Source organism: Gastrolobium bilobum, unplaced genomic scaffold, assembly GCF_033153095.1.
Source record: "Gastrolobium bilobum isolate Gb01-03AN ecotype WA unplaced genomic scaffold, APGP_CSIRO_Gbil_v1 utg35590, whole genome shotgun sequence".
Taxonomy (NCBI): domain Eukaryota; kingdom Viridiplantae; phylum Streptophyta; class Magnoliopsida; order Fabales; family Fabaceae; genus Gastrolobium; species Gastrolobium bilobum.
Genome location: NW_026898223.1, coordinates 1,596 through 13,971, shown reverse-complemented (window position 1 = coordinate 13,971; position 12,376 = coordinate 1,596). Strand labels below are relative to the sequence as shown.

The 12,376-nt window shown below is 34.6% G+C and overlaps 2 protein-coding genes across 2 annotated transcripts; one reads left to right on the top strand and one right to left on the bottom strand.

Moving 5' to 3' along the window:
* The first annotated feature begins 3,277 nt into the window (after window positions 1-3,277).
* On the top strand, window positions 3,278-4,623 carry LOC133313995 (uncharacterized). The gene has a single exon (XM_061515426.1). The coding sequence runs from the start codon at window positions 3,377-3,379 to the stop codon at window positions 4,322-4,324; it is 948 nt and encodes a 315-aa protein (XP_061371410.1). The 5' UTR covers window positions 3,278-3,376; the 3' UTR covers window positions 4,325-4,623.
* Window positions 4,624-4,943: 320 nt separating this feature from the next.
* LOC133313984 (spermidine synthase 2) lies at window positions 4,944-9,209 on the bottom strand. Its single transcript, XM_061515410.1, has 9 exons — window positions 8,946-9,209; window positions 7,383-7,459; window positions 7,161-7,283; window positions 6,952-7,056; window positions 6,610-6,682; window positions 6,448-6,519; window positions 6,171-6,366; window positions 5,731-5,857; window positions 4,944-5,251 (listed from the first exon to the last, which is right to left on the bottom strand). The coding sequence occupies exons 1-9, from the start codon at window positions 9,109-9,111 to the stop codon at window positions 5,186-5,188; spliced, it is 1,005 nt and encodes a 334-aa protein (XP_061371394.1). The 5' UTR covers window positions 9,112-9,209; the 3' UTR covers window positions 4,944-5,185.
* Between the last annotated feature and the right edge of the window lie 3,167 nt (window positions 9,210-12,376).

Genomic DNA, 12,376 nt, shown 5'->3' with positions numbered 1-12,376 from the left:
AAGATCATTTAATATTATATGATCATGTTAAATAATAAGTCACTAGCTCTGTAATTTGGAGTCATCTTCAAACCAAATTCTTCTAAAATCCCATTCCCTGGCCAATTCGAAGCCAAGAAATATTCCTCGTGAATTACCCCATCCAAGATTCTCGGAAAAGCCTACGATTCATTTGCCAGATTTTTTTTTTGGAAACTGATCCTAATTACCTCTTTGAGGCGAATCAGAACCCCCTGGTATTCTTATGGGTTCGACTCTTTGAGCTGCCTATGGGACTAATCAGAGTTCGAGTGCGAGCGCCCAAAGATTACGGTACTTATGCCCCTCTGGGTTCGACTCTTTGAGCCACCTATGGGACTAATCCAGAGTTCGAGTGCGAGTCCAAAGATTACGGTACTTATGCCCCTCTCCAGATGGTGTTGGTGGGTGTAAAGAATCTTGGGATACACCACTCTAAAAGCTAGCTCAAAGGGTGAGAGTGCCTAAGGCCTTATAAAGGCCACATTAGTTGTCCACGCAATCAATGTGGGACTATATATCTCAACACGCCCCCTCACACGAGAGCCCATTGGGCTAAAAGTGTGGATATTGCACAAGCCCAATTTTTGGTTTTACCTTTTTGTGCTTTTTATTTTAATTCCACTTTAAAGTGGGGGGCGGTGAGGATCGAACTTGTGACCTTATAGTCACTCAAGCTCTGATACCATGTAAAAAATCTTGGGATACACCACCTCAAAAGCTAGCTCAAAGGGTGGAAGTGCCCAAGGCCTTATAAAGGTCACATTAGTTGCCCATGCAATCCATGTGAGACTATATATCTCAACAGTGGGATTCGAATCGAGGTCCTCTCCCACCACTCAGTCCCCATGCTACAATTCATCTGCCAGATTTTGATTCATAAAACCTAACCGTAATTAATTCCCCAAACAAAACAAATATTTAAGGTGTTTGGTAGAGGAGAATATTTTTTTATTCGGGAATAATGATTTCCATGAATATGGTAGGAAAATGAGTTTTTTGGTAGGCAAAATATTCTCAAGAATATTGGGTTAATTTTCTTAATGTTATGTTTAGTTGTATTAAATTTTTCTTTGCCATGAGAATCAAGAATACCACCCTGGATCAGGTGGTATTTTCAGAAAATTTTGCATATAAAATAAAATCCCGGAAAAATCGGATTTTCGAAAAAGATTTAGAAATCTTGTACCAAACGTGAGTAAATATGATTACCACCATAAGTTTCCCAGAAATCCTAAAAAAACAATTTCTACCAAACATCCCTAAGGTGGTGTTTGGTTGGGAGCTTTTCAGCGGATATCTATGTTTTTGAAGTATGGCTTTTAGAAACACCATGTTTGTTTCAACGTATTTTCACCAAAAACCTATCTATCAAATTTGTCTGAATTTATGAGAAACATAGATATCCGTACTGTTTAGAAACCCAATTTGAAGGTGGGATTTTTCAGAAAACCGGTTATCTGGCTTTTAATGCACTGTTGATTTCATAAAGTTACCTAATTTTCCCAGTAAAGTTTTTCCCTACCAAACTACTTTTTTTACATTTTTCTACCTATCTCACTTTATCTATCTTTCCAATCATTTCTCTATCTATTACATTTTCCTACTATTCCAAAAAAAATTCCGAAACCAAACGCCCCCTAAAGGGTGTTTGGTAAGGGGTTTTGGCAAAGATACCTAGGCAACTTGAAATGGATTTTCAATTTGCCTAAGTTTGGTACAAAAGTTACAAAAATTTGGGTAGCAAAATTCTTTCCCCAGCATTTCTTTGCAAAATTTCTTGTTTTGCATTGTTCCATAAAACCATTATGAGGGTCGTATTCTTGGGGGTAGGGTGGGGGAAAGTAAAAATTGAATACGTAATTTGGATTCCAAGAAAGTAAAAATTGTTGAAACAATGACACCAATTAAGTTGTCTTTTACAAACTGTCATTTTGGGTAATGGTTGATCATATTCAAAAATAAAAAAGGTTAATTTTGTAATTTCAACCCATTTTTTCATCTATATTTTACTTTCAACCAAACATGGAATTCAAAAATTTAAATTAATTTTCTGGTAATATTTTGATCTACCAAACAACTTTTTTAAAATTTTCCCACTAATTTTTGTTTACAACCATTTCTCCACTATTTATATTTACCTGGTTAAAAAAAATTTCTCCTATACTAAACCCCCCTAAATATCTTCCACGCTTCCTTTTTATTAATTTATTAATTTCAAAATGTTTCATTTTATTTATTTTTACCATTTGCTCTATTTTCCATATACACATGCTAATCATTGTTCATGGTTAGCAGTACTGTCAACTAACAATTGTGCAATTACAGTAATCGGAACATGTTATAAAGAAGGGAAATAATTATCTCATTTTATATGAGATAATTATCTCATGCACTAGATACAAATTGAATATGAGACCCACTTTAAATTTTCTCTCTCTCCTTTATTTTCTCTCCTCTTTTTTTCATATATGTGTGTAGGAGATTGTTTTTTTTTTTTGGATTACATCCGGGTATCCCTACAGCCGATAATCATGAGACTAATTCTTCACCCCAGGTCAGCGCACAAAGCGGTAAAGAACTGGCCACGTGTGTAGGAGATTGTTTTTCTCTCATTATAAATAAGAAAAACAATTCCCTATAAACAAATATACACATAAACACCCACAGCCCACACGTACACAAACCAAAAAAGCAAACACCGGCACCAGGCAGAAGCTTGAAGGTCTAAAAATCTATCTAGGTAGATACTTGGCAATGAAAATATAAGTTTATCTATTATTTGAAACAAAACAAGAAAAACTTGGTGGTGTTTTTATAAGCTTTTAAGTTAAAATTACTACAGAATTCAAAATAATTAATTTTTAAAAAAAATTACACACTTCTAATTAATTTTGAAGAAATAAATTTAAAAAAAATTAAATTTATATTTGAGAAAATCATTTTAAAAATGAATTTAGAAGATTTTATTGAAATAATGATCACCGACTACTTTGGGATAAAGATGATATTAATATTAATATTGATGTAAATAAAGCAGAAATACTATCAAATATAAATATAAATATATTTTTAAAGATTTTACAAATTTTACACCCAAAATCATTTTTACTTTGTTTTGTAAATCAATTTTAGTCAATGTGAAATTGATTTTTAAGAATGCTAAAAAATAAGTCAAACATCAATTATTAAATTTTAACCTAACAAACATGATAAGTCAAGTCTTCTCCCCAGTCCACACTCTCCTTCTAATAATGGAGAAACAAGAGATAAGACTAGTCTATGGATTTTCATTTAGTGCTAACCTTCACCTTATAAGGGTCAGTAACCTCAGTATTGTTCTTGGAAGTGAAGAGACATGGAGAATGAAAGCAATAAAGTTAAGCAAAAGCAGAAGCTAGAGGTATCTGATATCCTCAGGGAAGCTGTTATAATCTATTTCAGAAACCTCAACTTCATCATCTTCACCTTTTTCACTTCTCTTCCTCTCTTTTGTGTCATGGTTTACTTTGAAACTTACCTCCAAGAAACCCTTCTTGAAACCTCTAATATTGTTAACCCACCACGTGCTCACTTTCATTATTATTATTATGACTCCATTTTTGACAGATTCAATATGGATTATTTCCTCAAGTTGATTCAACTTGGATTCATTTACATGGTGCCTCTCTATGTCTTAGAGGTTGGCTCTGCAGTTGTTACTATAAATTTGGCTTCAAAGCTACGTTCAGAAGAGAAAAAAATGACTCTCAAGGACATGTTTCAAAAATCCCTTGACCCATCAAACTTGAGAGGCTCATTTCTCACTTCCATCTATGTTCTCTTGTTAACAACTAGTCACCAGCTTGGATTACTGTGGATAGTTTTAAATTACCATGTTTTCTTGAAGGACTTGAGTTGCTATGTGATATTTGCAGTGATTTGCAGCATGGCATTTTCAAATATCTTGAGGATGTATTTGGAATGGAGTGCCGTGTGGAATATGAGTCTTGTGATCTCAATATTGGAGGGGATATATGGTATTGATGCATTAGCACTTTCAGTTTATTTCAGCAGAGGCTGTCGCAGAAGGGGGCTCTTTTTTATGCTGATTTTCTTTGCTTGGGGACATCTTTTAAGGCTTTTGTGCCTCCATATTGGAGGCTATGAACAAGGAAGTGAAATTTTGATACAAGTTGGCTTGTTCTGCATGGTGAATCCGCTGAAATGGGTGGTCTGCATGATCTATTTCCATGATTGCAAGGAGAGAAACTTGCAAAAGAAGACTGATGAGGAATTAGGCAAAGATGTCAAGAGTGGTTCGTGATTGAGAACTGGTTGCTGAGCACAAAAATAAGAGAGTAAACTCGAGTTCAGAACTAGTGTTAAAGTGGCTAGTTGGTTAAGCAGCCTCTTTAAGATGATTAAACAATAAATGTTATCATGTACTGTATTGTAAGTGTGTGATTCTGATAAGCTTAATAGTTAACAAAAATTTTGTTTCATTGTGATTAATCAGTTTCGATGCAAGATGTCAAGCAGCTTAAGCAGCTTTTATCAGCGCTTCCCGGGTGAATGAATGTATAGATTATCCAAGTAATATGAACAAAAAGATATAAATAAGAATGGGTTGGTTCACACTCTAGAGTTAAAAATAAGAAGAAAAAGATAGATTATAGAGCAGGTAATTTTGGCTTCATGACTACAATTGCAATCACGTTTAAACCCCATTTAGGATTGCTAGACTTTTAATCCTATTGTTCATTCTAATCAATAAAAAATTAGTTCAGTGGATTTGCTTGCTTTTTATTTGGGTTCATTAACTGTCAACCCCAATTAGTTTGATAGAAACTAATCACGCCAAATGCACTCAAGACACACAGAAGATCATAAGAAAGCATTTCAATTTCAAAACATATAAAAAGCAATCATTTGCATTAAACAAAAATGTTTGCTTACAGCAAAACATTGTCAATCATATTTCTGAGGAAAGTTACTGATAGCTGAATCCATCAACAGTATCATTATCACCTACAACTCATTTTCTGAAATAAAAGTTACTCTCCAATGTCAAATTTAAGCTCTGACTTATTCCATGGTTCATTGATAGGTGGACCAATCCCAATAAGGATGAATGCTGGACTTCTAAAACAGCCAAGCGAACTCCTTCAAGCTCTTGAAAATCTTCTCAATTTGCGCTAGAACCAATCTTCCTCTTCGCAAACGATGGCAAACAGAAAGATGCTGTATGAATCTGGAATTAAAGGCAAACATAGACAGAAGCCAAGAGTTAAAGACAAGAATTAGCAGTACTGAAAAATCAACTGGAGTAAAAAAACCCTGCCCCAATGCAGGGGAGTGTTGCCCTTTCAATATAATCAACATGCTCTATTTTATATGTTTTTCTTTTTCTTTTTCTTTTTTCTTATTGTATTATTTTTCATTTAATTTGGGTTTTTATTTAGGTTATGAAATATTAAACTCTCTAATTATATAATAATTAAAAGAGGGCAAGCTGGTAAAGTTACTCCTTCGTGATTGAAAGGTCAAACGTTTGAATCCGGGAAACAACTTCTTTACAAATATGCAAGGGTAAGACTGCCTACAAGGATTGCTCTCGTCCCACCCTCGCTAATCGGGGTTTAATGGGGAGTTATAGTTTTATAATTATATAGTAATTACTATATATAAGAGCAAGGGGAAGGGGATGCAAAGATGGTTGGAACAGCATACCTCAGAGTTGTAAAATTTCAGAGGTCTTACTGACTTCTGACACTCTTTTTCATCTATGGGATTCACTGGATGCTTGAAATCAACAGGAGGTCCCTCAGTTGAGCAAAGCATAAAACCAATCATCCCACTGAAATGAAAAAAAATGAAAGCAACATAAACATGGATAATCATAAACATTCTCACCCTCCCAACACAAAAAGCTCATAATGTAACAAAATATTGTCATGTACAACCCACAACATGTCCTCCTAGAGGATGTAAAGAGAAAAAGATAAAAAGCCTGGAGCATTGGCATAATGCTTGAGGGATTTCAATTTGAAATGACCATTTTCTGGCAGAATTCATATACCGAGAACATGTAATCAAATACATAGGAGTTCGTCTTGCAGAATTAAAATAGGAAAAATGGACAAAATAAATAAATAAATTGTAAAACATACCTTGGGTATGTAGGAACTGTAGTCCAAGCATAGTTGACAGAGCCTTTGAAAATTTGACGACAATTGGCCACAATGTTCTCAATTATATCCATATGAAGCCATATACTTTCTGCCTGAGTACACACAACTCCTCCTGGGCGAAGAGCCTTTGCAACCGACTCAAAAAAGGGCTTTTCAAAAAGCTCCTGAGCAGGACCTTAAGGATACCATATGTAAACAAAACAATTTTATACCACGAAGTAGACCAGAAAAACTAGAATGTATTACAATAACATACCAATAGGGTCAGATGAATCAACTATAACTGCATCATAAGTTCCTTCTGGAGCTTCCTTCAAAAATGCAACTCCTAGACCATTGTGAGAAAAGTCATCATGAAATAAACTTCTCGAAAAAGAGGAAAATATTAAAGGAGAGAAATTAGAATAGCTGCTCATACCATCGCCTATTTGAAGTGTCACACGTGGATCCTCAAACCCTACCGCTACATCAGGGAAAAATTGTTTGGAGACCTGCAAAGGATGAGGACTTAGATTTCGATATTAAGCATATATTGCTACTAGAAGTCTTTGAGCATAGAGAGTAGATTTTTTAGGCCAACGGGAAAAGAACAAAACAGCAATAACCAATTTCCTTAAGCAGAAAAACTCTCACAAATCAAGAAGTACTAGGGGGACAGAGAGAGAACTAAATATATAAGAGCAAAATAATAGGCTGCAGCAACATAATTTAGCTTTGGTTAGAGACAGGAAAGAAGAGAGTAAAATTTTGTGTGCCTTACATCAACAACCATCTTGTCAATTTCACAAATGTCTATCTTTTCAACTGAAGAATGGCGTGATACTTCACGCAGGACCCCTCCATCACCCCCACCAATAACCAAAACCTAGAAAAGAAAATTACAGTGAGAAAAAGTACATACATTTGGTGACTAAACATGCAACCTAGACATATACCAAAATTTCCAGGAAGCATAGAAGAATCGAAGACCTTTTTGGGATTTGGAATAGAGCAAAGAGGAAGATGAGTGATCATTTCTTGGTAGGCACATTCGTCCCTTTCTGTGAGCTGAATGACTCCATCCAAAATAAGAACTTTCCCATATGTTGATGACTGCAAAAGACATTAACACATTGCATTGAAAATATCAATAGGAGCATGAAAAAGGGAAAATGTAATAGTAACTTAAAATTTTACTGGACCCTTGTGTACCTGGAAGACCAAGATATTCTGGTATTCAGACTTTCCTTGAAACAAAATCTCTTCTACCTTCAAGGAGTGAGCCTCTCCTGCAAAATTACAACCAGATTTTAATTCATGATTGTTACTACAAAAGATAAAACCACAATTTCTTGAGTTTTATTGAAAAGGAAAAAAAATATTACTATGTGCAAATATTTCTAGAATTTTAGCAATGCTTTGGTTTTTGTAAAAATTAATGCCATAAGATGTACACAAAGATATTCATTGCAGATAAAAATAATTTGAAGACCTACTTTTGTTAGTGATAAACAAGATGTATCTTCCACCAAAAATATATGTAACTAAACAACCAGATCAAATGCAATCATCATAGGATTGACATCACATCGCACACAAAAGAATATAAGAAAATTGGAAAGATTATTTTTTCTTTCATTGGTATGCATGCAGTTTTTACTGGCAAAAATAGGTGTGATACCAAATGCATCTTAGTTATCTAAAAGTAACCCTGACTTCTCATGAATTCAGGAAACGGGTGGGGCAGAGCAAAAGAACGGGGCAGGTTCAATCGCAAAAAATATAACAGGTGATGTACGACTAAAAGGAGAAGAAAAGCAAGCCTTGAAAGGACAAAAAGATTATATCCTCTCTGTGATAGCATATGACAACTGCCAATTTAAAATTATGAAGTATTTGTTCTTGTGCATGCCTTTCTATTTACAGGCCCATTTATGCAAATGACCATGCATCACAATTATTTGACCAGAATATTTTTTTCTAAGCAACCATCTTTCATTTTGTTTGAAACCAAATACCTGAAGATCTGAGAGAAGCCACATTAAGTAGAGCAAACCCCGCAGAGGCAAGACCATTGATAGATAGGGACAAAGGATGTTTAATAGAAACTCAACTTCTAATGGGAATTCTTCCAACACATTTGGAAGTGAAATTTCATATTCTTATTACACTCTTTACAGATGATCCATTTTGGGTCTTAAAATTGAACCAGAATCGGCTAAGCACGACAGTGAACTAAACTACAACATGTTCAGATGTCAAAATAAAAACACACAACATCAAGCTCAACAAATCATGCAGGCATATAAGATGTGGAAAATAAAAAGTTATAAATAATCAGTTATAAATAACAACCATAACAAAATCAATTACTCCGTGAAAGCAATTGTAAAAAGCTTGCTACATACATGTGTACACACGTGCAGGTACCTGCCAGGGATAAATTAACGAACATGGCCTTTGTAAAATAAAAGTTAAAAAACAGAAACAGAATTCATCAGACATCAACTTCAGAATCGCGAGCGAAAAACGAAGAAATTTTGACAAAAATCAAAGAAAAGACACCTGAACCATAAAATCAAAATAGATAACCAAATCCAAATCTCTTCACACAGAGACAAACCCCACAAGTTACAAGTTTTCCATAGCCATACAAATAAACAAACAAACAAGTTTAAACGTTTTTTAATTTCCTTTCCCAGCAACCAAACACAACAAAAAAAGGCACAACTTTTGGAAGCATAAGGCAAAAGGGTATGGAGAAATAGAACTAACCAGGCCACATTGGGCTAATTTCAGAGAACCACCCAGAAATCACAGATGATATACCATTACAATTTGGGTCCTTGCCACCTTCTATATCCATGGAAACAGTGGAAACAGAGACCCCATTTTCTTCTTCATCTCTTTGCCTCTTCACAACAACGTTTTCAGTAGCCATGGCCTAATCTGTCTCTCTCTCTCTCTCTCTCTCTCTCTCTCTCTCTGTCTTTCTCTCTCTCTCAAAATGGTGAGAACAATTTGGAGCTAGCACTCTGTTTGGGTGTTCCTGGCTTTATGATACATTATTGGGAAAAATGGAATAGCATAAAGGGAAAAGGGTGTGGGGCACATTGGAAAATAGAAAGGAATCTGCTTTTAAAGGATGCGTTTGAGGTGAATGGTGATTTCGGCTTTGAGCTTTTAGGTAAGTTGAACGGCTTCCCAAACACTGCCTTAGGATATGCATGTTACGTGTTATTTTTTGCAAGTACAACTGAAAGTGATAGGAGTCTGTCTCAATTAGGGTTTCTTTGGGATTAGCGTTTCGTTTTTGTCACTACATTTAAATTACTTATTCTATTTATTAAAAAAAAATTGTTTATATGAATCGAATCATAATTAAAATCGTTGATTGACATGGTCAATTTACTAGATTACTAAGCTATTGATTCTATCAGTGAATCACTGTTGAACCGCATCACGTGATAATTATATGTAATTTTATAATTTATATTAAACAAGTATAAACATACTCAAATATGTAAAAAAATGATAAAAATTTCAAATATTTTAATATAAAAAATAATAAATCACACATTATTATCCAATGAAGAATCAAACAAAAATATAATGATTGTGATACAGGGCTTCAGGTTTAGTAAACGACATTTCTAATTATAAATCAAATCAATTTTTTTTGTATAATGCATAATTGAGATAATATTAGTGTTGTAGGTACATAACATATGTAAGTCAATAAAAAATACTCAAATATGTCTATTATGATTTTTTTTGTATCGGGCCGGGTCACCTGTTAACTGACGGGTCACCAATTTTCACAAAAATTGGCTGGATCACACCGATTCTGATGTATGGCCGGTCCATTGCTTACCCGGGTCAATTATATGACCAATTTACCAATTCCCGAGTCGATCCGACTAGACCAGACCAATTTTATTAACATTGCTTTCAACCTCAATCGTTTACTTCTTAAGTATAATTTGCTTAATAGTCGTGCCAACTTTATGTAAGCATTAATCATTAATTCATGTTCAACAACAATCACATCAAGAACATGAAAGAGGATCTTTAGAATTTATGAGTTTCACATAAACATACCTTTGTCCATTAATGCGAAAAATCTTTAACAGTGGAATACTTTTTCAGAGTCTTGACCCTTTTCTGTTCTTGTATCTTCTTCTGATAGGGATAGGATACAACTCTCATGGGCAGACCCAGATGGACGTCAGTTTCTCTCAGACACCAATATCAGAAAACTGTCCATTATCCTTTTTATAACTGCACCTATCAACAGTTACACCTTTAAGTAACTTCCCTTAACAATCAATTACCATTATGCCCTTTTATTAATTAAATCAAATGACACTTAATATTATACATGAGACAAATAGTTTTACATTCTCCCACTTGGCTCATGTCATGAGGTGTCCCTTCATGATTTAATCAACATTCATTATAATGTGCATTTACTAGGCTAAAGGTTCCATACATTGACCTCATCATAATTCATTATTAGAAATGAAATCAACATGAGTCATGGCGGTTCTATACTATCAAGTCGGCATAGTCTTTTCCATGTACCACTATATTGACTCTTCTTCCTAACATGATACTCTAATAGGAAGTACACATTATGTCCAACAATAATGTCTTCATTATGGACCATAAATATTTTCAATATCATCACATATACTTGCATGCATACATAAATTGAAAACAAGACAATATCAGAAACATATATTCATCAATGAGCTCAGAGTGTCAACAATTAATAAATAACAATAAGTATCATCATTCACTAGCTGACATAATGCCCATTCTACATACATGACCAGTAAACGTCTTGGGCGGTAATTCTTTCGTCAAGGGATCAGCTATCATAAGATCAGTGCTATTATGCTCTATAGACACTCTAAGTTTCTGAACCTCTTCTTTAACGGCAAAGTATTTCAATTCCATATGTTTAGCACCTTTGGAATACTTGTCATTTTTAGAAAAGAAGACTGCTGCGGAATTATCACAATAAATTTTCAGCGGCTTTTCAATGTTGTCGACCAATCCAAGCCCTGAAATAAAGTTTCGTAGCCATTTAGCCTGAATCGTGGCTTCAAAGCATGACACAAATTCAGCTTCCATAGTGGACATAGCAATTACAGTCTGCTTCGCATTTTTCCATGATATAGCTCCTTCAGCTAAAAGATACAGGTAACCAATGGTAGACTTTCTTGTGTCTACGCATCTTGCAAAATCCTAATCTGTGTATCTAATCACTTCAAGGTCGTTAGACTTTCTATAAGTAAGCATGTGACCTTTAGTTCCTTGCAAATATCTCAGAACTTTCTTTGCAGCTTTCCAATGATCCATACCGGGATTACTTTGGTATCTTCCCAACATCCCAACTGCAAAGCTAATATCTGGTCTCGTACAAGTCTGAGCATACATTAAGCTCCCAACTAATGATGCATACGGAATTGCTTCCATTTCTTTTCGTTCCAATTCATTTTTGGGATATTGCATGAGACTAAACTTATCTCCTTTCTGAATTGGAACTGGAGATGATGAGTAGTTTTCCATTCTGAATCTCACTAAAACTTTATTAATGTATGCTTTCTGAGACAAACCTAACAGTCCTTGCGATCTATCACGAAATATTTCTATTCCTATCACATAAGCTGTCTCACCCATATCTTTCATTTCGAAGTTACTAGAGAGAAACTTCTTAGTCTCATTTAAAAGACCAAGATCGTTAGTTGCAAGCAAAATATAATCAACATACAGAATCAATAATATAAACTTGCTCCCACTGATCTTCAGATATATACATCGATCAACAATGTTTTCTTTAAATCCAAAGGAAACAACGGTATCATTAAACTTAAGGTAGCATTGTCGTGAAGCTTGTTTAAGTCCGTATATTGATTTCTTAAGTTTGCACACCATGTGCTCTTTACACTTTTTTATGAACCCCATTGGTTGGTCCATGTACACATCTTCATCTAAATTCCCATTTAGAAAGGCAGTTTTCACATCCATCTGGTGTAACTCTAGATCATAATGAGCCATCAATGCCATAATAATTCTTAGAGAATCCTTCTTTGAAACTGGTGAAAAAGTTTCTTTATAATCAATGCCATCTTTCTGAGTGAATCCTTTTGCAACTAGTCTGGCCCTGTGACGTTCCAAGTTACCCCTAAAGTCACGTT

What these genes read in the sequence shown, in the direction of transcription:
- LOC133313995 (XM_061515426.1), top strand. Translation starts at nt 3,377, where the DNA reads ATGGAGAATGAAAGCAATAAAGTTAAGCAAAAGCAGAAGCTAGAGGTA.
- LOC133313984 (XM_061515410.1), bottom strand. Translation starts at nt 9,111, where the DNA reads ATGGCTACTGAAAACGTTGTTGTGAAGAGGCAAAGAGATGAAGAAGAA. An exon ending in TGATTCATCTGACCCTATTG is followed by an intron (nt 6,367 to 6,447) that starts GTATGTTATTGT and finishes GGTATCCTTAAG; the next exon opens with GTCCTGCTCAGGAGCTTTTT. An exon ending in ACAGTTCCTACATACCCAAG is followed by an intron (nt 5,858 to 6,170) that starts GTATGTTTTACA and finishes TTTTCATTTCAG; the next exon opens with TGGGATGATTGGTTTTATGC.